The 26,281-nt window shown below is 38.8% G+C and overlaps 1 protein-coding gene and 1 long non-coding RNA gene across 7 annotated transcripts in view; one reads left to right on the plus strand and one right to left on the minus strand.

Moving 5' to 3' along the window:
- Positions 1 to 459: 459 nt before the first annotated feature.
- On the minus strand, positions 460 to 19,909 carry LOC124185832. Of its 3 annotated transcripts, XR_006871485.1 has the most exons (5): positions 5,215 to 5,443; positions 4,824 to 4,922; positions 2,993 to 3,463; positions 928 to 1,124; positions 460 to 859 (listed from the first exon to the last, which is right to left on the minus strand). It is a non-coding gene; the product is annotated as an uncharacterized LOC124185832 (long non-coding RNA). The 3 variants fall into 3 exon arrangements; XR_006871486.1 differs by lacking the exon at positions 5,215 to 5,443 and adding an exon at positions 19,351 to 19,909 and having other exon boundaries at positions 460 to 1,124; XR_006871484.1 differs by having other exon boundaries at positions 460 to 1,124.
- LOC124185830 (fasciclin-2) overlaps positions 17,361 to 26,281 on the plus strand; it is an 87,001-nt gene continuing 78,080 nt past the window's right edge. For all 4 annotated transcript variants that reach the window (XM_046576970.1, XM_046576972.1, XM_046576971.1 and 1 more), the window contains exon 1: positions 17,361 to 17,713. In XM_046576970.1, coding sequence (XP_046432926.1) covers positions 17,659 to 17,713 — 55 coding nt within the window. In that variant the 5' untranslated portion in view covers positions 17,361 to 17,658. The remainder of the gene's footprint in view (positions 17,714 to 26,281) is intronic.

Genomic DNA, 26,281 nt, shown 5'->3' on the forward strand with positions numbered 1-26,281 from the left:
TAAAAAAAATTTCCCATGTATAATGTTATTTAAATGGGAAGTAGAAAATCGCCATGATACACTTCTTCATATTGATATTAAGAGCTGAAACTTTGACAGCATTTTTTGCTCGTCATTTGGAATACTATTTGTTACTTGAATTTTGAAAAGAACAGGGTCGATTTTTTTTGATACAGTCCAGTATTCAGACATTAGTTCTAAAAGAAGATGAATACTAGTTATCACTGCTAAGAAATTAATCTATTGTCATATGGATGAACATCTAAAAAGTTACGAAATATTGAGTGATGATTGTTATATTTGGTCATAGTTGTCGATGAAAGAAATCTGAAACGCGGCTGCCGTAACTCACGTTAATAAGTTAAGCGACGGAAAATATGACATAACCAGAACATGGATCTAATACGAGAAAATAAAGAGATATGTCCTTTAATTTTGCATACATGTTGTTTTGTCTTTACATTTCACCATTTATTCATAGTCTTTAAAAAAATGTCTTAGTTTAATAATACATAATGTAACTTGACGAAGTATGAATAAATATGTGCATATTGTACATCTACAAATTTATGTTGTTGTGTTCAATATTTGATTTCTAGAATAAATCCCACAAATGACCTAATGTTCAAGGTCGAGAACTACACTGATTCATCTCTGACTTTCTCGCTGATGTTATCATTACACCTCATGTAGCCCATAAAAACGGGAATTTGCTATATGTGTGGAAGTCTGACGTATGCGTCCGATAAATACCATTAGGAAGCATTCGTTGCCACCATAAACTTGTAAAGACAGACTGCGCGCTCTTACGGGGCCGCTGAATTCAAGACCCAAGGAAAAAGTTAGTCCTGCCGGAGTCCTGTATTGGGGAACATGAATGAGGGCCGTTGTGTTATCCGAGAGTAAAAGACTCATATTTGTGTATACCTTCTGGGTCAACGTAAACAGCAATTCTCCAAGGAAACCAACTTCCGGCTTCCGTTGCTCCGGCACGTTGGGTTTAGACTGGCGGGTTACCGAACAACGAGTCCTTTTACCAGAAACGCAGAGTCTGTGTTTGTAAACTCACCCCGGAGAAATAATGCTTTCCAACCTGGCAGTAAGGGTTCCTAGGCTGTATCGTTCTGGAAAAATAAATCATACCCTTCAAGTGTTTCGTCGTTCCCTGCAGTGAGACACACAGCACACTTCGAAAGGGGTTGGCAACGACGTAGCGTTACCGAATGGAAACAGGCAAGAGTAATTCTTACTACAATATTTTGCAAGAAGTAAGTGATACTTGAGTAGTGCGGATACATTATAATATGTAGAACTGACTTGTGAATTTTACTTTTTCCCCTAACAAAACATTTCACTCGAAACTGTTGAGGTGAATACAATATTTTCATGATGTAAGCTTTGGATTCTAAGCGTACAGTGACGTTCATATAGCAGCGAACAAAATTTTTAATTCAATATAAATTAATTTTATTTAATCTTATGTAGGTATGTGAAATCAGCACTCTACGGATGGATAGATCATACATGAATCTAAATCTATGACAATCTGCTTTAAAGTATAACAAAGTGCAAATCACTGAAATGGAATAAAATAGACCCACAGCTATGTTATGATTTTCAAGAACTCTGCACCCCTCGTTACGATCAAATTGTATCGTCTAATGTACACAAAGGCGCGACGAACTTCCATTTCGAGTGAAATTATTACCCGACGCACCATATATAAAGAAGTTCTTCCAGTATTTACGACGCTTCGAAGCGGTGCAGTGACCTCGATTACGGCTAAATGAGAGCACTAAAAAAGCCAATCACAGCGGTTTATAGGTCACTAGGTTTGCCTGTATCGAGAAATGACCGAAATTTATTATGAGAAGCCACGATCCAAGCGCAGAGTCAAAAAACTACTTGATCAATTCTCAAATTACGATGTTGTCATGGACGTTGAAAAAACGCATATTTTCTGGTTGCAAGAATTTGTTTTTCAACGTTATAATTACCAGGGACTGCTGCCTCTCAAAAAAACAAGCCTCGATACCCCCAAATAATGTCTTCTTGGTCTGCAAGTATTTGGAAGATCTCTTTTTGTAATAAGTGCGACGATTTTTTAACAGTTCCAGCGATATTTGAATTGCTGGGCTTTTAAAGTAACGATAGTTCGACTACGAGCCTATAATCGAGGTCGCGGTGCAGCTTAAAAACAACGTACAGAATTTATTCAACAACGGTCGAAAATACGGAAATACGAAAAAATTTCCAGAACATTCGAAAGAATTCGTTGGTCATTTGCTCATTGTCGAAAATGTGATGAATTCTGCTTCAAACTTCTGTAGCCGAGACAAAAATATTCTCTTAAGTCTCATTTAATTAAGGGTGAGTAGGGGTCTACTCAAAAAAATTTGCTCAAGAACATCGTAATCGGGTCCAGTGTTGGTCGTTTTATTAATTAATTACATTCTAATTACAAATTACAAATGTAATTTGTAATTGACAGAAAGAAAATTACTAATTACAATTTCAATTTGTAATTAGATGAATCAAAAATACTAATTACAATTGTGATAGAAAAATTTCAATTACAAGTTACGAGTGTAATTAGCATCGATATCAACGAGTTTTGTTTCTAATTATAAATTACACAGAGCAACTAGTGGTGCCCAAAATTGATCGGATCAACGGCACCAGAGTTGAATCATTTCGAACGTTCTACAATAATTCCGAAACCTTTTCTCAAATCATTCATACATTAGTTTACGTTATTTGAACTAGCTCAGATTGACACCTGTTATTTCATTCGTGTTGACATTAATTGAAGCAAATATGATTGCTGGAGATTTTTCGAGCTGTTTTTTTTCGCTGACTTTTGGTTTGGATAGTTGGGCCCATTTATCCTTAACTGCAAGTATACGACGCAGGGTTGTTTTTATTGTCAACGTTTTCAGTGTGAAAATATCGTGCTCCAATTTGTAGTAACGACACAGAGTGAGAGGCTTACCACGTTTGCAGGCTCGTTCAAGCGGGCGTATATGTATAAGGTGCCGCCTTAATCCCAGCACCACCACGTATGTTGCGTAACCCTCTTAACCGTACAGCCTCGGCGAGATCGATACCGGAATTCGTTTACCTCGCCAATTCTCGTGGTAGGAAAGGAGAGGAACTAGAAAGGGTGCTGTCCTTTCACAGTTGGAACGTCGAAGGCAGACGCGATCTAGAGGCGATGCCTTGTCGTACAAGGAATTCGAATCGAATAAGATTCTGCGGTGCATTTAGAATGGGTAAATAATAGAATTTTACAGAGAGAAGACTAGGCGGAAGAGGAAGAGGAAGAGGAAGAGGAAGAGGAAAAGGAAAAGATAGGGACCACGATCGTTTGTTACATCCACTTAGAGTCTGCGCATTTCGACATCCGTAGGTATGGTTCTCGTATACTCGAACCACTTAAAAGTCCAGGGGTAAAAACGAAGGACTGAAAAAATAAAAAGGCGCATCCAGGCTTGAGTCGACACAAACAGTGAGCCACGACTGCATTTCGCCGTAAACACAAAGGTGACAAATGATAAAGAAAAAGGACTGCGAGAGGCCGAAGGTCTGGAGCTACTGCCCTCCGATAATTATTCAGTCCAGCATGTAATCGGTTCACTTGTTATCCCAAGAGACGGAATTTTTCGAGCTCTTTCCCTGACTAACCGCGGTTTCGAAGTCTGACATGCTTCTCGCCGGTTGAGCTCCATACTCTTATCAACGACTGTTACCATTGTTTTTGTCTGGAGATAAGAACCAACGTTTTGTCGCCTCTGGCAGGTGCGTCTACGCGCTTCTGAATACGTAGGTTGTGACTTAAGTAATGAAGGACGTATGCCTGCTAACGAGTTAGAAGAGTCTGTAGTATTCTTTGGCGTAAGGATTAATATCGCCAGCTGCATCTCACATCGAAAAAGTAGATCCAATCACATTCTCCGTATATACTGACCGGTAACATTATTTTACTAATGAGAATAATCGGTGCAGGCTTTATCAGAGGTACAAGCTTTTCCAAACCTTGGCGACGACGGATCACCACTAATATTGACGATATAACGACACGATGAAGCGAACGAGCAATCCATTGTCTAGTAACCAGACTCGTTTGTTGTAAGATCCGGAATTGAGAAATCGGTCCGATTTCAATTGCTAAGATTCCTGACGTTACAGAAGAGTTCTCCATACTTGTATAGGTATACGTATGAAAAATATATAAAAACTAACAGGATGAACTAAGCTTTGCACCTTCTTGCAATTATAAAGCATGATGTCATCGTGCGTTTATTATACTCTTCAATAGCTTCCGTTACATGTGTAATAATTAAGTTTACGGTGATTTTTCAAAATAATGTACGTTTGTTTCTATAGTTACGGTGGATGAAATATTGTAATTAGGATATTTCTTTTTTTTATGAATACGCGATTCTGCAGTGACAATCGTCTAATTCAACTTTAATACGTCTAGGTGGTTGAATGCTATAGCTATGTAATTTGGTAGAAATAAATGGCAAAAATTATCGATTTTTTGAAAGTTCACATATTATCTTATATCTTATAACTTTTATATTTTTTAAAACCCACGAGCCGCACGTTCGGTGAATGATACATGTAATAATGTAAAGGTCGTGCTACACTTGGAGGCTCTAGCATTCCCTAGAAAAACGTAAGAAAAACATTTATTTGAGAGATTCTCGTGAAACAGTAAATATTTATAGCCTGGTTGAAAATATTTATTACAAGGGTCAAATTTGCTTTTCCCTACAGGCATTGAGTAACACGAAAAAAACTATAATACAAAAACTTACCCAACAGTCAAACGAATGATGATCAATCTTCCGTTTATGTTACGTCCCGCGAACGCGTCCCCAACTTTCAACATAATTCCTATAACTATGACGAGAAATCTAAAATGAATTTTACAAAGCTTGAACTCCTCACAGGTATAAAAACCATACGGTTTCCATAAGCTCATACGTCTAGGTGGTTGAATGCTATAGCTATGTAATTTCATAGAAATAAATGGCAAAAATTATCGATTTTTTGAAAGTTCAGGTATTATCTTATATCTTATAACTTTTATATTTTTTAAAACCCACGAGCCGCACGTTCGGTGAATGATACATGTAATAATATACAACACGACAGATAATCCATATCGACCAAACTTGTTAAAGCTACTCGATAACTATCCCTTACTAATCTGCACCATCATCCGCGAACCGAAAATTCTCCCAGCCATCCCAATCAAATCCCAACTTAAGCACACCCCAAGGCCCGTTAGAACCCCTCGTTTTCAGCAAAGCCAGCACATCTCCCGCGTTAACGTGAAGGTGTATCAGAATTTCAAGGCACGCCCGACTTTTGGTCCCGTTAATTACCAGGGCCGTCTAATACAAACTGCCGCCGTTTCCCTTTTTGCCGTCACTTTTTTATCCGTACTATCTCTGTCGCAATACAACGCCGGTGTTTTTCTCTCGGTACGCAGGCACGCATTTCCCATTTCTCTTCGCAGGCAGCCGCGCCTAGCTTCCGTCCCTCCTTGTCACAAGCGTCGTCGTATTTTCTTCTCGCTTGCTCTCATCCCCCCCCCCCCCTCCCCCTCCCATCACCGCCTCTCCCTTGCTCTGCCGCCCTCTTCTTCCCGGCGGCATCCACCGCACCATTTCGCCCGCGGAATACTCCCTCTCCTCAACTGGCGCCCGTCTGGCTGCCTGCCTCCCAGGCGCCAGCCGACCTGCTCCAACACAACCAGCATCTCGGACGTCATTCGCGAGATCACTCCCCTCCCCCCCCCCCCGCCGCCGAACACCTCCGCTGCCGACGCCTTTGACCGCTCAATGCTCGCGTATTACATGCGCCTCTTGCACGTAGCCTCGCATGTTCGCTACCTTTCTCGCTCATCTCTGCTGTACTTTCGATCTGAACATGCGTATGCGTGCGTAACTGTAGCGGCTGTAACTGATGTAAGTCGTGATGTAAGGTGGATTTTCTGCGCTAACTTCGTTGTCAAACTCGATTGCTAAGGATAACCAAAGATAATCGATTTTCGGTTGAATAGATTATTTTTTTTACATGGATAATCGAGTATAATCGATTATTTTACGAAATCGAATAATCGACCGACTCGGTTATTTTTACTTACAATAGGCTTTTGTTTTTTATGACCGTGAACGACGCGATACAATTTATCAATTTATGGGATTAAAGTATGAATTATTATCATCGTCTTACTTATTAAGTATCTATTTGATGTAATAAGTGAAAGATAAATAAATATTTCCAATTGGAATTGAAACATGCTTTGAATGAAATTATAAATCATCAAAAAACTTTTCTGCTTTCAAGACTACGTACTGAAATTTACGAAATTTTGGTTTCATACGCAACGTTTCAAAAAAATACGAAATAATCGATTAATCGATTAATTCGTCCCGATTCAATCGAGTCGAGTTCGATTACTTTTTTGTACTCGATTAATCGATGCGTTGATTATTTTTGGCTTGGTGGCCATCGCTGTTGCACGACTACTTTGAATATGTAGTGCAATAGGATCAGTGGCATGTGCGTTAACAGGAACTTCTTCACGCGAAAATAACTGTGCCATCGACACTCAAGCGGATGCTTCGTTGCGCGATTCTTGACACTCCTGACCGAGAGGATTAAATAAGGAACGCAGTCACATTTGTTTAATTCTACAAATTAATTGCAGACTGACTCAGCTGAAATCTTTTGAAATCGAGTATATCGTAATCAGTGGATCATCCTACGGATGGATTCATGACTTCTTCAACCAGTTTGTTCTTTTCTTATTCGGTTGATCGTGTTTCGATAATTAAATTCATTCTGAATTTTATTCAGTTGTATAAAACATGTTGATCATACAAAAAATAACTGCGTCTTATTTTCGCGCATGGTCATCAACGTTCAATTATTTCATTAGATGAACAAAGGCTTCGATTCAATTCATCGAAGTTTTAGAGATGCATGCGCATTGCTGAATTCAATTATAACGTATTTGAATCAAATGAGTGTTTTATCCACGTGAATCAGATGAGCGATAACTATTCTTTTTTTCTCACTGCATGCACATAGTGTACAATTGTATGATTCTCGCTCACGGAATTCACTAAATGAGGCGAAGAGAAATTTTTCTAGTGAAATGATATATTGTTTAACAAGGAACCAAACTCGAGTCTTTTCGAGCCGAGCGTAAGTTTTCAATATGAGTCGTAGGTGAGCCGAAGAGGAATATTGCAAACACGCGAGGCGAAAAGACCGTTGCTTCCGTGTTGCCTTGTCGCATCCTTTATATGAATAACAAGAGTACATTACGCATTTTTTCACGTAACATGAAATTGAGGTTAGGGTCGCGTAATGTTAGATTTGTTTCCGACAGCGCGTGCGCACAGTACAGAAAAGACCACTTTTAACTATTAGGCATTAAATCTAAAGCAGCACTGAGAAAAATTTCATTTGTCGTAGTTACTAGAAAAATTCAGTAAAACAGGTATCGTTAATAAAACTGTTTGAATATTGTTGGGATTACGAAAAATGAGTGACCCGTAACCATTTTGCGCTATTGTCGATCTTTTTTGCGTAATTGCAACCCAAAATCAGTTTGTTCGGTTTACTCTACTTTTTTAGTTAAATAAGGCTTTAACATCAATTTATTGTTGCACAAGCATTAAACTTTCGCAACAATTACAAGAAAATACAGTAACAGTGATGATAATGAGAAAGAGCAGTAACAAATACTAGACTTTCTGGGAACAGCTGCAAAATTAATTTTCATTTTGTACCTAGAACTATATTTTTCGATTGTGGTAAAAAATGAAAATAGTTAAGGACTGAGCGTTAACCGGAACTAAAAATTTCTCTCAGTGAAAGAAGATAGAATAGGCTTGAACTGTGGACTTACTGGCACAGAAAAAATCGATTTGCGCGAGTTTTTCATCATTTTCTCGAAGACGGATTGCTGTATTAAATCGCGGCTTGGGCCATTTAAAAGAGTTTGAAAAACTGCAAAAAGTCCTTTGCGATTTTTCTTTCTAATTAATCAATCAAATTTTGATCAATCAATTTTTTGCTCTCCCAAAAAATCATAAAGACGATACTGGCACCGTTTACCGTGCCAACTTTTTACAACTTCGCGAATAAGTTTTTGTAAACCATGTCGTTTTGCAAAGAAGTGCGTATGAATTTTTTGACAAGAGTACGATTTTCATGGCGGCAAAATTCGATGGCAAATTTGGGGTTTTTGAATTGAAGTAAATAAAAATTAAAGAGTGGTAAAAGTTGATATTTCGATTATTCAATGAGATATAGAGATCGAACTTGTGCTAACCTTTGAGATGCGACAGTCACCTTCCCCATATTTCGTACTGGGTGGAGTGTTGTGGTTTTGCTTATGCCTCCTTAAGGCAGCCGAAACGGCAAATTTTTTATTTTTGAAACTCTCTTTATTTTGGTAAAAATGTCAAGAATCAATGGTTAAAAATTGACGCCATGGATATCGTATTTCCCATAATTTTTTTTAATTTCTCAAAATAACGAATGTATTTTCGATACTTTGGCAGTTGCACAGCTTCACCGTGCCACCCTTCAAATGGCGATGCATACAGTAACGATATTTAATTCAATATTGTAAGACTATTTTGAAAATTAAAAATTAGGCGAAACCAATATTAAGTATCTTTTATAAAGTAGGAACAGCAGAGTGAAATTTTAATTTATCTATAAAGATGTTAAAACATGAGCTGTCATTAGGTCCAAGATTCATTCATTCATCCATTCCACAATTCATTCATTCCAGGTGTATGTTGTTCAAAATAGTGTATATTATTTTTATTTTTCTTTTATTGTTTCTTCGTTTTATATCGTCTCTCTTTAAAATTTGGCTTGGCTTTTGGAGTGTCTAATTATTAATTTGAAATGTTCGTCCTCGTGGTTTAGATTTACTTTATTATTATTAGTTTGTCGATTTTCGATCGGTTACGACTTAGTTTCAGAGAGGGGAACCTTCGCACCTCCTTCCTCCTGGAGAGACATAGGCCAAGCAACCTTTCTTCTTAAATTTGTGACCAGGTGCCCCACTCCCTGGGTCTAACCTCATCCGCTCGTGCCGTGTTCATTGCGCGGTCACATTTGAATCGTTACAATACATACCCACTAGAGATCTTATTTGTTCGAAATAAAAATTCTAAAATCTAATACGTAGTAAAGGAAAACGCGGCATTGTTTGTGTGTATTTGCGCTTATAATTTATATCTAATTGTCGTGGCTTGAATGGTATATGCAAACGAGCAAGGTCTTATAATCAATCGACTGGAATGAAATAAACACTAACTAACTAAAAATATGGTCAACGTCGCAACAAAAAAAAGTAACTAGTACACTCAAATCGTAACCTTATAACAAATACGAAGAGCATTTTAAAAAAACCTCAGAATCACTCACACCTATAGATCTTCAAAGCCAGTATTCAAATTAGGCGATCTCACTTTCGATCTAAAAATAAATAAAGGAAATATACCATATCGACCAACAATCAACTGCAACTATTTTTCATGTCATTTAATTCAGTACAAATACTCGAATGGTAAGTTATCGGTATTTGAAATTTGCCGATTACCTACGGAACACGCCATATTAGAATTAAAAGATAAGAAGAATGAGAAAAATGTTTCAAACCAGTCCGTGTACTTCTATCCTGTGAATAGTATCCTAATGAAAGCAAATATTTAACGTGACTTAAGTTGTCACCAAGGCACTCACACATAAAGCAAGTCAAACAAACCCTAACCTAGTCTCACCTATAAAACATTATAACTTATGATATTTTTTGCAACTCCGTTTCTGCCGCTTTGTACTATTTCGATTTTTCACCCTCTCCCTGCAACAATGTATGGTTCCATGTTACTTCTCGTTAAACAAATCTGCAGCCCCCCTTTCCCCCGGCCAAGCCTTCCCGCCGCCGCGAGACGCCACGCGATGTAACCGAACCCCTTTTTTCTCCACCCCACGTGGTCGGAAACCACCACGTCCGTCTACGTCAAGGACGCACTTACTTGACTAGTCGGCATGTACAAGCTATACGTTACTCTCACCACGTGTTTGTAGTACCTCATTAATTACGCAAGAAGTAATCCCGAGTCAGTCGTATTTTTTGAAGCACGGACGAACCTCTCGTAGGCATTTGCCAACGACTTTATTCACGCTGGTAAAATTCAACCAAAATGTGAAGGCAAACATTGTTGGTACCTCAGGTATACCCCTCAAATTCTCAATTACAAATGAGAAATGCTTCGAACATTTGATGAGTGGAAACGGTACCTTGCATAAAATTGTCACGCAAGGTTTTCGAAGTATTTCCGGTTAGCGAGAAACAAGCCTAAGACTAGAGTAAAATGTTGATAAAATAGTCGCGCAACAGCTGACACACAGATGCTCACATTGACGTAATAAAGATGGCGACCGCCCGGAACGAGTGGAATCACATTTTCAAGATATAGAGAATGACTTTGTGCGCTCTACAGACACTGAGCACCGTTTCACCCACAACGGTATTACAGTTAGAATAGTTGAGTCGATATCCCAAGTTGTAAATTGGTCTAAATTCTGTGAGTTTAGGGAGCTATTTATCTTGGATAAATTCACGTTGAGCGTGAAATTGAATTATTAGAAAATGCGAATGCTCCAAAACAGCACCAGTGTATAAAATATAGCACATCAGTTATGCGCATGCCACAACATCGTTTTACCGCACTGTCCGGAAATGGGACACTTTACTCACGCTCCAGTGAGGGCGAAAATCGGATTTCCTTTACAAAGGCTTGAATACACATCCTACATCTTATCTTGAGGAGTTTGAGTATGAATAATTTTCATCTAGATAGTAATACTCATTATTTTGCACAATAGTGCTCGTAGGTATGTACATATGTACATGCGAATGTCTCCCACCCTTTACAATGCCCACTATTCGTGTTAACAACATGCCAAAGTTCGATCGCTGCAGCCATCTAGATATTTTTTAAATATCTCGGAAAACGATTTGAAATACGTGTGAGAGTGATCGATGCTTGCACTTATTGAAACAAATCGAAATATAAATGTAAGGTGATCTCATTTATAAATTCACGTAATGGATATAAATTTTTTGAGATATTAAGTATAACCTATATTGTGAATTTTCTGATTAAATTGCGTGCAGACACTCGCGTTTTTCTCTCCTCGGTTAATTACGTAAATGCAGAAAGTCTACCATTTAATAGCAAGCGTTATCTGCTAACGTATTTTGCGAACAGAATATGTATTTGTTTGCCTCATCGTTTTCAGAAGCGTAGTGTGATTGTCGTTTGTATTACCTAATTTGATAGTCTTGTGCTATCGCACGGTCTTGTGACTCTCGTTATTACAGCAAAGATTACACTTGCGTGTACACAATGTGGTTTCGTCTCGATTCCACAGTTTTCGAAACATCTGGAACAAATTATGAACGAAATCAAGTACTCGCGCACATCTGCCGAGACATTTTGAAGTTTTGAATTTTATTCGTGAAGCATTATATCGCATGCCTAAAACAAAACTGTAACACATGGAAAGAAAAGTTTTTTTCGTGAATTCATATTCAAATTGAATGAATCGTAATATATGAGTCTTCATGGCGGTTTTGAAGAAACGAGATTTGTTGAGTTGTTACAGTTTGATTTTGGGGGTGCGATATCGAATAATTTTAAATGTCGTAAAATAAGAACAAAAACTTGTACACCACGTGCTAATATGATATTTCGAGTTGAATGTTTTCTTCTTCTTATTACAATTACGGAAGCTATTACCGCCTCCTTTTACAATAGAAACGCCGATTTGTCAGAATATTTTGGAATCCCGTATAATCCAGTGAACTATTATTTTGGCAACGTGTAATGACCTATGCTTTTTTTTTTGTTATCTTTTTTATTCATTCACCTACATTTATCATTTACACAATGTCATTGTACTTCTCCCAAGATATTGAATTAGGAATTATTTGAATTTGTCGTAACACACGCGGAAGCGCTCCATCACTGACAATTTATATTAAGAAGGGGTGATCAAGCGGAAATCAAACGTGATAACTAATCGCCTAGCAATAAAACGATTGTTAGCTACACCATGTATAGCGATTAATTTCAATTAGCGTTACTTGTAGTACTTTCACCAAACCGTCGCAGATTTCTGCACCTGCAGACACATTGTCGTATTAATCTTTTCGTCTGCTGCTCGTCAACAATCTGTTTACGTTGTTGATTAAGAAGATAATTGGCATACTTGCCAATTGTGCCAATTACACAAGAAGCACTTTCTCTCGGCATATCGTGTTGTCGGCACGTATTTTCATTGCACATTGAATAGAGCTACCACTTTTTTGGATAACCGGATTTCCGAAAAACCTGCGTCCACCGGATCCAACGCATCAAATTCGGATATCCGAATAGTTCGAGTACTCGAATACCCGGCTAACCGTACTATCTGAACCATCCGAAGTATTCGAATAGTTAGAGCACTTGATTTACTTGGATACTTAAACTATCCGAATAATACGAATAGTTCGGTTTCCCACACGGGGTTCGTGTCAAGATAGTAGTACTACAAGTATTACAGCTACGCGTTGGTTATTAGTACTATCATATGTATACTCTTGCAAGTATCTAAGAATTCACTGCAGATTTTCTTGGCAGAGATGGAGCAAGAATATAATTTTTGTACGTCAAAATGGGATTGCCTTACATTCCGTATGATTGGACAGCTTGCTCACAATTTTATGAAACCGTGTTGCAAAAATACACAACTGTTTTTCAAATTCCTTAAACTTGTTTTTCAAATTTTCTATAAATTTCCCTGGATATACCAACTATCCATATACTCGAAGTATACACCGAGGAAAAAGAGTTATCCAACCAAATAACTAATTTACTTCATTTCTATTTTATTTGACGTGATAGGGGGAAGTCCCGTAACGCCGGACGGCACCTAGTAGGTACCGGACAGATGTCGTAAATCTCAAAGTAAACAAAGTATCAATAGTTTTATTGTGTGGTTCGAACCTGCACAACGACGTGGCAGTGAGCGCCCATGTGTCGCTAGAGAGACAGTTGAACATTTGGGCTGGCATAAATTTACGTCACGCCTAAGTTTCACGTTTCTTTATTTTAAACAACGCATGATTTTGTTCTATTATTTTTGGTCTGGGATGTTCGTTGGTATGTATTCTTTCAGGTAATGGTCAATAAAAATTCATATATTTGCAAACAAGCACATATTTCATTATTTTGCTGTGCATTACGGGTCCCTAATATCGGACACCCAATTTTTTCTCTGATATTGACTATTTGTACAAAACTTGTTTCGACGTGTTTTAGTGTTATTCTACCATGGCTAACCAATCAATAATCTTCGAAAGAGGAAAATGGTCCGAAGGAACTATGAAGAAGGCAGTTCAAAGAGTCTTGAGTGGCAACATGACAGGTACAGAGACTGCAGTGAAATATGGAGTACCAAAAAGTACCTTGTGCGATCGCGTGAAGATTATGAGAAGTGGAGGCGAATGTACTTTTAAGCCTCGACTGGACTTCTTCACGACGCAGGAAGGCTGAGAAAAGTGAGATTTTGACTTCGTCGCCGTACAAGACCATGCTCGAAGAAAAAGAAAACGTCAAAATGTCAAAGGCAAACACAAGTACAAACAAAAGAAAGCCTATTGATAATAAACGTGCTACGAAACCGAAAAAACGTAAGACAACTGTAGAGTTTGTTGGTGATTCTTCAATTGAAACACGCGAAGCAACGCAAAGAAAAACCATGTGCCTTGTACGTCTTGAAGAGAACGATGAGGATTGGATTCAGTGCTGCAATTGCAAGGAATGGGCGCATGAGATGTGCGCAGACATCCCTGAGTGCTTTGACAAATATATATGTGACCACTGCAAAATTTGTTAAATTTTAAGACATTTTTTCCATCCGTACTGTTAGTGTCCGGTACTAGGGACACTTCTCTGACACCCTAGTTTTTCTTACTAAATAAAATTGTATTTTATTCTTAGTTTAACGTTATATACTAATTCCAAAAGTTCCTATATTGTTAAACATACTCTAAAGATTATGATAAAAATAAAAATAATTATGTTTTCACTTAAATAACGATTTTATTAACGAATAACCTTAGGTGTCCGGTACTGGGGGACTTTCCCCTAATTGTTACATTGTGATTTTTGTTAGACATAATCAATGATAACTATAATCAAAAATGTATAATATATTGAAACAAGCATTTGTTTGACTAGGCAGATTTTGATATTCATTTCAAAAAGTTATTTTGTTCATCAAATGATATTGCTGTTTCCAAAACAATAAAATTTTATCCATCCGAAAAATTAAGGATATGTTTGAGTGAACCCAAGAAAGAATTCTTGAGTTGCTATATGTACCGTATTTATTGTTAATTCAAGTAATTCACTAATACAATGAAATACAACTTTTCTTACTTTAAAACAATCACGTGTTGTTGAAAATTGCAAACGTACACTTGAAATTTATTTCAAGAAGTCTCAACACCATTGCATACGCACTTACAACAAATAAATTACGTTTGGTTATACCAAAGGAATACTATCTCACCGAAACAAAATTTGAGTTGATTCGATAGTCTTGTGATTCTTTGATGTGCATATTTTGTATTTTTCAATCGAAATGATAATTCATTCGAAGTATTACCAATTTCGGACACTAGGCGGCAGAGACTTTCCCACTTGAATAGGAACTTCAAAGACATTTATTAGGGTCGTTTTCACCAACTTTTTTTTTCTTACGTACCCTTCGAAAATTCAATTTTTAGCCTTAAATGAAGCCTCGTAAAACCGGAACTCCGTAGTAAAATTCTGAAAGGTGTCTCATCCGGTTTGGATTTTTCAAACACTAACTGAAATATCTCGAAAACTGTTCAAGTTGGGATGGTGTTTTTGGTTTAATTTTGTAGATAATCAAATTTTTTTATAAAAAAGCTCCAGCCTACTATGCAAACAAATGTTCATCTTGTATTCGATGCGAACGTTTAAAGATGCGGATTCAGCGATCCCAAAAACGTATAGTTATGGTGATTGTCTCTGCTTTATCAGTTGTTTCTCGTTTTGATCTTGATTTTCACCTGATACGGTCAAACCGACCCCAGATTCGGATTCAGCGACCCCAAAAACGTATAGTTATGATGATTGTAATTTCGAAAACTTTCTTACTTTCGACAGCCATTTACTGAAAATCGGCTCGGAAGACTTCAGTCTGACTTCAGATTCGGATTCAGCGATAAAAAGTACGCGAGAAAACATGTTTCGCATGGCGAGTTCAGACACTTGTTTTTTTTTTTGTTGGCCTGTGTTATCTATTTGCTTTTTGAGACGGTCAATGCCGCTATACGGGTAATTATCATCAACTGGTGGTTATTAAAAAATAGAAATCAGTTTATGTTACACTCGGCGTTCAAATACCTATATTGCCTTTTTGATACACAATCTACTATCCTGAAGCCTGATATTTCACTCCTATTGCCGATTCTCTCCTTTAATTTAATAGACGCTGCTCTATAGAAATGAATCGCAGTACGTTTTCTGTTTGCCTTGTGCGATTTTTTTGGGATTTGCCATCGCGCACTCTCATGTGTTTATTTCCGACGAAATTCACCCCGACTTGTTTCCCATTCGAAGTCAAGAGCGTATAATATAATAGGGTACTGGGTAAACGCTATAGGCGGCGAGATGGTAATGTACTCGACGTTTGATTTCGTTGCGTATACATCAGCTTCGTTCACACGACAATCAGTTAATTTCACATGAACATCCCTGCGTCGTTTCAAACCTTCGCACAATTCCATTTCAATTTTCTGTCTCCCCTCGACTTTCGAATGAGCTTCCGTTTCTGCCTTTGTGCGGTGCGGTGTGTGTTTGATTTCATGTTTTCGTGTTAAAAGCACAAAAAAAGTTGAAAACTGTCTACGATAAAAACGATATAACAACTGTCATGCTGTACATGAAAACAAGGAAACAGAGAGTTGGAAAAGAATGAAAATCGTCAAATTCAACCAGTTATTCGAATATCATGTGGCAAACATTAGTGTAGAATAGCTTACACGTGAATCAGCCTGGGTTAAGAAATGTCTCATGATGGCTTAAAAATGGTGATTAATTTATACCTGCTCATATACATTTCTTACAGTTTCCTTCTGGCAGGTAGATTATTGTTCTGAGAAATATTCGTGATAGAAGATTTCCGTGTTACTTGTAGACGAAGAATTAGTACTTGAGTGTAGTACTTACAAAAAACCAGAAAGAATGGAATCACCTTTATCACCATTTCTCACAAAGGTTTTTACCTCTTTGTTTTAAATGAAAAACTCTGAAGTATAAAATTATGTGCACTTTCGAGATTTCTTTGCATTTTTTGTACATTACCTATTATTATTTCCTAGTATTAATCGAAACGCGTTGCAAGTTTTTGTAAAGTATAACTATATCAATGCTTGATATACTTTTTTTCTGACAATGAGAATAATTGTATAGAGAAATCTATGACTGGAAAGAGTTTTAATGCATTACTAGAAATTGACAAAACTGAGTGTTCAATCGTTTTCCTGTAATTCGATTCAATATCACATATTATTATTGATAAATTTTCGTATTGTTAGCAATAATTTTTGTCCTTTTTTGTTTCAACTTTCGAAATTTTACAGTCAATACCCACACAAAAAATGTAAAAACTTTCTTTTGTAGTCTTTCTTAGAAATTTGAGTGTAAAAAAATGCATTCCGAGTGTGATTTATTAGCTGAAGACCGAACTGCCTGAACATTTCCTAAAATTTGAACAATACTTAAGTTCATGGTGCCGAAATCAACCAACGAAATATTTTCTTGAGGGCTGGCGTCTGACGAACCGAACCTCCCCAACTTATCCTGATGCGGCTAATTTTAAGGATAAACCAATTAGGCAGGTGTTCAGGGCGAAGAGTCGTAGCGAAGAATGCAGGCACCTCAGGTTTCAGGATCTACGGTAACGAATGTAACAAGGCTGCAGGTCAACGCGTACGGTGCTGTAACAATTAAAGCGCTGGATGCGATGGGCGCGGCCGACGTGACGGCCCGAGGTTCGCGAGTCGCTAGAAATGCGTAGCGAGGCCGCGCGAGAACACCGAGAAGTTGGCCGTTTGTCTTCGCTCTTCGGCTGTACCGGCTGTACCTGCGACGCCGCTTGCCGAGGCTTGCCGAGCGCGGCCGAATTCGCCCGAACGGGTCGGATCAAACGAGCGCGGCACTCCCCGCCACAGTATGAAATCGTCCACCGTACAGCGACGACGCGTTGAAGTCGATTTGCGGGCGTGATTAGAGAGCTCGGGAGAAAGATAGACGCAGACGGAGAGACGTCCGAGCCTTGACCGCGTGTGTCAGAGTGAATAACCGATTATTCGGGGCCGATTTTCACTAGCGATAAGAGACGCTCCCGAAATACGCATCGAAAACGTTACGACGGCGGTTGTTATAAATAAATTTGAATCTCCGAACGAAGGACCGAGAGGAAGAGAACGGCGACCGCTCGCTGACCGGTTTTAAACTCCGGACAATGGCGGCTCACGGGAGACAGGTGGCTGCTCTTTTGCTGTTGCTGCAACTTACATGTGAGTGTGACTTTTTGTTGTTTTTGGTAAAATTCGTATCAACGCTGACGCTAATCGCGATCGTATCTCAGTGCGTGTCGCAACCGTTCTCAAGCAGGTGTCCGAAGTGAGCCACGGGCGCGAGTTTCGAAAACCGTCGGACGGCTGCGTTGCACCGCGGTGCAATTGTTGTTGATGGAGTTTTTTTTTTTTCAACGGATCCAGCGGCGTTGGATTTACGAGGCTAAACTTTGTAACGTTAAAATAACTGAAGAAGTTGAATTTGCAATATCTGAGTTTGTGATGCTGTATTTGGTAACAGTTTACTAAATTTCCGGTAATCCTAAAGTTGCAAAATAACCATTTTCTCTAAAGATGCATCATCACAACAACCTCGTTACAAACTTCGGCTTAATTCGGGTTTTTCAATTTTCTGGGTCATTCCTTTGTTTACACACACCTTCTAGCCAATGTGTCGTTTACCCGTGATCGAGTTCCGCCAAAGTCAGACCGTCAGACTTTGTATATCGCAACTATTTATAATCCCAGACGTTGCGGTCTGTCTGCAAACGCCTGATGTTACCTCGCGGGTCAGTCGAATCTTACTTTGATTATATGTTCTAGCCGCGGGATCAGACAAGTTCCGACGGCGACATTCGCGCTTTCATAGCAGATAAACTTCTCACGAACCGACAAAAAATACATACCATCTACCCATAACATTCCTAGACTATTTATCCAAACGCAATTTGGCAGGCTTTATAGCTCGCCCACTCAGCTTCAAGTTTACCAACACCCGGAGACTCAATCGCTTCACGATTTTTCGTTGATGCATTTATTTTAAGCAGTAGAGAAAATAGCTTTTTAGCACTGCTTTCAGTGATCGTACGGTTGAGTTTTTTTCTTCATCGGCAACACTCGAACGTTTGCCTTTACTATTTTTCGTTGACTACCTTATCAGATTTTAGAGTAGGCTCGATAATACGGCACAAACACCGGTACGTTATAGTACAGTTGAATAATTATGAATATTTCAAGTCACGAGGGGCGAATCCATAAATTGTGTAATTTCGAGCTTTGGAAAATGTGAAATCGTCAAACAAAAGCGAGGTTATTAAAAGGGTGCCCTGGTCGATTTCGACTGCATATGTTCCCAAATATCGATGTCCACGTATCTCGAACGAAAAACAGGCCTCAATAGTCTCATTCTATTCACAATTCTATACAAAAACACTGAAATCCATTTTCCGGTGCATGAATTCTACGAACTTACTGTTACGGTTCGTAGAATCCGTGCAATTTCTTTATTTCTGCCTGAAATGAAAATGCATCGGAGTGTTCTTGTTCAAAATTGTGTATAGAATGGGACTGTTGAGCCCTTTTTTCGTTGGAGATACCTGGACGTCGATACTTGGAGCTACATATATACTTTGGCGTCGAAATCGACAAGGACATCCCCTTAAACGGGAAAAATCTTTTCACTTGTTCTCAGGTGAGAATCCGGTTTGTTCTCGGCTCCGAATTATCTACCTGCAGCAAGGTCTAATTGTAAGAGTGCGAGCCTTTGGGCTTCAAACTAATCCTAAGAGCAGGGTAGAGAAAACTTTACCGGGAAATTTACCTGAGAGCATTACATCGAAGATGAGTATAATGCTTACCTGCGCTCAAGCTCTCTTTGTTCTCTCTGGCTGCTCTCTTCGGGTCCTGGCGCCTTGAAAGTCGCGTCGCGACGGTTACACCGGGCCCTCCGATCTCTGTCCTTGGTATTGCGGTTGTTTATTCTTTGGTCCGGTCCCTCCGGCGACCGTTTATATAATTCGCCATGGACTAAACGGCTACGGAAATTTCCGAAGCTCGGTGAAATTCTCCCAATCGCATTCCGCCACTTCGGCCATATTCCTTCCTGTCGGTTTTCTTCCCATTTTCACACCATGCGAAAGACTCGACACCGACGCGCTCTAAGCGGCGGTTACGTGCGCGCGACCGTTGTAAAATACCGTTGACCGACCGTTTCACTTTCAATTCTGTTTGAAGGTGCGTACAGTCGGTTGAGGAAGTCGACGATCGTCTTATTGCGTTTCTAATTCTTGTTTCTTCCGCGTTACATTCGGTAACATTTTAATTTTAAAAAGAAAACTTGTATTCAAACGCTAACGATTTATCAGGCTGAAGTTTGTAACGTTATTGTAACGACGCGTCTTTGGAAAAAGTCGTTGTTTTGAAACTTTAGGATTACTTGACATCTGCTAAATTGCTGGTACAGCATCAACAAACTCAGATTTTGTAAAATCAACTTCTTTAGGTATTCTAAAGGTGCAAAATAGTGTTTTTTGCTTCAACATTTCGGTACATTAACGTTAATAACTTCGTTCTCGTAACGGTTTTGCGCATTGGCCTATGCGGTGCGTAAAGTATGGCGAGAAAACCGAGACGACAGAATTACGATTATCTAGTCATCAAATCGTTCTCAAATTTATACTGAAATTCGTTTTCTTTTTCGTCATTATAGTTGAAAAATTCATTTTGAGCGCAGTTGAAAGTGAAAAAATTAGGATTATAATAACAATTCATCGATTTTCTTTCATTTACAATCGAACAGTACGACCTTGAAACAGTTGGTAGGAGGAAGGCATCAGATACAAGCTGATTTTCATTTTACTTGAAAAAAATCTACGATCACTCATTCAATCCTTACAGACACGATATATACCAGTTGATCTTTCCAAATCGCACGTGGCTAGGTAACACGCACCTCTGACACCTATATACGATACTAAACTACTGTGACGTATCTGCTGAATGCGTGGTGTACTGTACCTTATCGCAAAATGCTCAAAGAATTCAATCGATAACTGACACAGACTAGCTAGCCTCTCCTGGTGCTATGTATTAGTCACTCGCGAGTTCTCCGGAGACTCGTCACAAATATTCAGCTCTCGTCCAAGTGTCAATGATCAGTACACACTGATTGAATCTGTACGTAATGTCCATTCGCTGAAAGACGACAATTTCCAATCAATCCTACCGTTACATCGTGTTCGTGTACAGGGTCGCGGAACAAAAACGCAATTTTAACCCCGGCAAGGGCTTATTTTTCAAACGTCAAGTTTATTTTGAACCAGACTAATGCTCTGCGAATAATACCGTCTTCAAGGCGTACAGGGCATCTCCTCTGAAAATATACACGATATCGTTACGGCGAAACACGTCGCAATCTCAAAGTCGGATCTGAGATCTCTGAGAGGAGAGCATCAATACGACGATGAGACGAGTATTTCGTGACGTCATATTGGACAGCGAGTGAAGAGGGGGAGCGATTAACCGTACTTAGCGTAAATTGAGTCTCGCCACCCACGATTGCACTGTAGGAACGACGGACAGACGTTTTATATACAGTAATACAATCCTACGTATGCAGAAGACTTGAAATAGAAAAAAAATATAACCTTAACCTGAAACAACATCATTTTAATATGTAGATGTGCACACGGTTGTTCTTTCGCGGGAAGACGTCTTGAGTGCTGTATAATAACCACCTTGTACTTGAAAATGTTTCAAATTACGTGTTATATCGTTGTAGATCACATCGCGCTCACGAATTTTATTTATGGACACAGCTGCTTCCCAGAAATAAATGATAGCTTTGGTGACATTTGCTAAAAGTTTTCAGTCGTACCTGAAAAGATTACGAAAACCAGCACTATTCGGATTACACGATTAAAAGGTGAAAGTATACCGATCCAGGCACATTGCGGTAAACTCTTGAACTTCCTGCCCTCGAGCCGGTGCAAACGAGAAGTTAGAGTCCACCATAATCAATACCTGATTAGTGTTGTTTCTTTTTATAATATAACGAAGAACTATAACCACAACGTGATTGGATCTGCATATTTCCCCAGTTCCTACGCTCATCGAAATCGAACGAGGCTGACGTTATTAACGTTGACGTAAGGGAACATTGGGTATAAAATCATTACTTTGGAATTTTAGAATGATATGTCGAAAGAGTTGGATTCTCAAAATATGAACACGGTCTACTTCATTATCGATTTCATTACGGTTTACTAAATTTCGAGCAGTCGTGAAGTTGCGAATAAACAATTTCCTAAACATGCATCGTTGCGCTAACGTTACTAGTTTCAATCTAATAGAATTCATTCGTATGCGTTAATTTGTCTCGTCCAAAAATTCGTGATACAAATTTATCATTAACGATGCCATTACCGTAATGACTTTGAATAACCGATTAACAATCTATTTACGAGGAAAAGGATGGAGTTGTATGATGTACGTTCAAAAAACTGTTATCACATCCTTTACCACTGAGTTCAGGAACTTTCATTGCAATCACTAGGCTGTATGCAATCATCTCCATGATATAAAGTCGCATACTTTGGAACAAATTTTATTTCTGGGAATCATTTTTGTACACGTGATATTACGACTCTTCAACAGCTATAGATATGTAATGTGTACCCGGAGCCGAGGAGAAATAAGAGTACGAACGTAGTACACGCTACGCGACACTTTTGCAGATATTATATTTCGTACTTGACACAATGTCAGGGACCATTGCTGTTCAGTCAGTCGAGACAGCTGCTGTATTGGCGTGGGAATGATGGCGAGCAACGTGTTTCAAGTACCGTAGGTACTCGTAAATGTAACACCATACGCACAGATATAATTTTTTTTTTTTGAATTTCATCGAAACGGTGATACTAAACCAACCGTCCCTTTAGTATTAAATGATTCATGGAGGCATAGCGCAAGGTTTTTACAAAATAATCGACCTCCATTTCATAGAATTCACGCGTCATTGTCTCCAAAGTCATCATCCAACAAAAAACCAACAACCTTCCATATCTGACATCACACTTTTAAGTTTACAATATTCGTTCTTGCGCGCGTGTGCGTGCCTCTCGTGTCGTGACCCATAGATCACGTGGTTCCCTTCTTTTAACGAGTTTGCGATTACCGAGAAAATTTAGGGTGCTATCATGCTGAGGTGCGCGTTTTATCTACCTGTGCATACATACCGTACGCAACGCAACTTTTGATTCAGGTATCTCTGACGTCTGTATGTACAATTGTACAGTACGTCATTAAACGCGCGCGGTAATTGGGTCGCGTGCTTCTACAAAGTTGTCCATGGCTCAAATACCGACGCTGACACCTACATATACACACGAGCACGTACAGCCGTCTGTATATATAGTTTTGCGTAGTATTTATAGCGTATGGGTGTACTGTCCACTCGCCTGCAGCGGGATAATATCTCCTCGGTCGGAATCCCTGGCCGCAAGCTTCAAGGCTATGGCTGTGCATTAATTTTTTTCCCCTATATTTCTTTTATTTTCATGATTATTTTCACGCGATTCTATGTTATTTTCTTTTTTTCCTATTCAAATCTCGGACAAAGAGTTATTATCGCTGGTTTGACGAAAATTTTTACCATCGAGACAGCTGTAGCAATTGAACAACATTCACTTCGCTGAATTGACAATATGCCGCTCCTCATAAATATTTGATTACGGTAACGCGTTACTGATCTACACAATCAAAATCTTCCGTTAAATATGAATGAAGAATAATTTGGTTACTTAAATATTAACTCATTTTTTCCGTGTTCGGCGGGGTAACAATGAGGTTGATGAAAAACTTGTCAGAATTGAAGAGAATTATGTAAAGAATGTCACTACAAGTTTCTTACGTAATACATACAGTACGATTGTCCGATTCGATTTCAATTTTGTACGTTAAAGATAAATTTCGAGTCGAATGACCAGTCCTCAATAAAATTCACCGTGTTTTAAGCTTGAAACCGAGTTTTTCACATACGTGTAAAATAGTAATTTTCAGTTCATAGAATAACTGAAAAAGGCTGTGAATATTTTAACGTTCCCCCACAACAATCAATTCGATTGTTCGATTCACGACGCTTTTAAAGGAGCTTGAAAAATGTCCTATGCGTATTCCAAGTGATCGGGTTTTATGACCAGCCATTCCATTGACCAGGCTTAGGTCTCGCGCCTCGAGGAATATCCGCTTTTACCAGGGCTCGCAGCTTTACCATACCTACCTAAAATAACTCACACCGTAGGCTTTCAAGGCTTGTCAATAATGCGACGAGGTAGGTACGCCGAACTGGGTCCTGCACCACCAATGCTCGAGTTTTTGTTTCTCCTAATGCATACTTACCTGCGCGCGTTTAGCAGAGGGTTTTCAGTTCGAACACAATCCCTGAACCAGCAGCAGCGGCAAGGGTATTACGCGTGTTTGTGTGTACAACGTCGGAGGGTTCTCGAGGGTTGGTTGAGTTTTGTGAAAACCTGTTCTCGGTTTCTGCAGCATCCAGCAACCTGCCGCCTGTCCGCCTGCCAGCAGCGCACCTGTACGGACAAAGGAATCCCTCTTCTTTTGCTTCGGCTTTTCAACGCGGTCGCTCCGTCCGTTCTCCTTTCCTTCTATCCTTCTTTCCTTGCATTCCCTTACCCTCCCCGACCCACCTCTTTTTCCTCCCGATCGTCCTCAGCCTCCTTCTTGTGCGATGTAAAGATAATAGAGTGCATGTCTTGTGCCGCATACCGAATGATGCTGCTGCTGCAGGTACAAGGTGCGACGACTAAATATGTATAATGTCGTGGCTCGTACTTTTTTTTTTTTTATCAAATTTTTCAGCTTGGTACGAACGAGTCAAGGAAATATCGAAGCAAACTAAGTTTGTTTGTTAGTCTTGATTTTTTGGGGTACAGGATCTAACCAAAATCATTATGCCTGAAATTTTAAACGATAGGTTGAACGAAACTTAACGTAGAAGTTTTCTTTTCAGTAAAGATTTTTCGTTAATTGAATTGGCAGTTTATCGATCTATGTTAGTTTCGGCAGAAATCGGCCGAGTTGAGAATTGAATAAGCTCGTTTACACTTTCGGACGAATCTATGATCAAAATATCAAGCACGTTGAAAATCGTACTTGACCGACAATAAGACACCTTTCATCGAAGATGCTCATATATTTTCCACACTAATTATCGGTCTCATCGGAGATCGTAATTAATTAATTCTTACTTCTCAATTTTTGTCAATCTCTTCATTTTATCATAATCAACATTGACGATTAAAAATCGACATCTTGACAGCAAAATCAACAAATGATTACTCCATATAACTATGTAGAAATTCTGCTATTACGTGAATATCAAAGATTCCTCCGACTTTTTTTTTTTTACTTTAATAGCCGTTTTTTCTTCCACAGGCAATACTCTATAAATTGGCCAAAATTAATTAATTTTTTTTTCTAGTTTGTCAGTGGACGAACAACAACCTAAAATTTGAAGTTAGTTTTAGTAGAAAAATCGTGGCTCGTGAAAAAATACTTTAGTGTTTGTTTAAGAAAATGATTTCGCACGATCGGTGTACTTTTCCAGTGACGTTGAAAAATTGATACAGAACAACGCGATCTCTATAAATTCACACCACTGCCACAAAACTCGAGGCAAAACGCAATCTATGTTTACATTTGTTGATAACTGAAATGTTAACGTCAACCTCGGAGTTTTCGAATTACTATTCATACGTTGAGGGTATATTGTTTCAATCAGTTTGCGTGGACTCAGATTGCACCTCTGAAACAACAATTCGAACACACTAAAAAAAAAAAAACTTGCCTCGTAGTTCGCGGAATCCCGCCAAAATTCAAACCGAGAGACCGTTCTGTTATCTGTATACATTATATATGTTACATATATCATCGTTGGGCTTGACCCAACTATAATAATAAGAATAACATAATAAGAAATACATCTACAAGTATACCTACCGTATAAACACCGGGCTTCTTCGTATTTCAAAACACCGCGCGGCGCTAATCACTTCGACTACTCTCTTTTCTCACGTCATTTGACGCCCGTTAAAAAATTTTATCCCGAAAAAACAAATGCCAAAGCTCAGCTATCGTTATACGGGTACAATTCGTTATCGTTTTATCTGCTGCAAAGTTCTTATTTCTAGCAAGATTACTACAAACAATTACTTCTCAGCGAATATCGCTGAATTACAAGCGTAACCATAAGAGATCATAAATCTCATTCAACCTTCGTTCTTCTATGCTTTTACTGGATTCTTCTTTATTCATTCGATGTATGGAATGTACTGAATTGACATAGAATTTGTAACATGTTTTTTTTTTCAATTTGAAACGAAGGCAGTTTTCCACGGAAAATAAACGTACTACTCACGATTGCTGCTGTATGTGAAGCCATTCAGCAAAAGTGAAGCTACTGATCAAAAGTGCAGCTTTCCAAAAAGGCGCGGTAGGCACTTAGCAGATTGCGCAGCGAAACGTCCTCGGGAACGTCTCACAGAGATCCTGCACTATTTTATATATACATGTGTTGTGCACGCTGGAAAAGTATGCGTTTAACTTTTTAATTCTTTTTTTCTGCTTCTAATCGACGTTACATATATTCTACGAGTTGTCTGACGATGAAGAAGCATTTTTGCAATCTTGCAGAAAGTGCAACTCTACAGAGTATCTTCTTTATGCATATTCGTAAAGAGCTTTGCTTTTATCTGACAGAGGCTTTCAACG

The sequence above is a fragment of the Neodiprion fabricii genome, chromosome 6 (genome assembly GCF_021155785.1).
Source record: "Neodiprion fabricii isolate iyNeoFabr1 chromosome 6, iyNeoFabr1.1, whole genome shotgun sequence".
NCBI classification, from domain to species: Eukaryota; Metazoa; Arthropoda; class Insecta; order Hymenoptera; family Diprionidae; genus Neodiprion; species Neodiprion fabricii.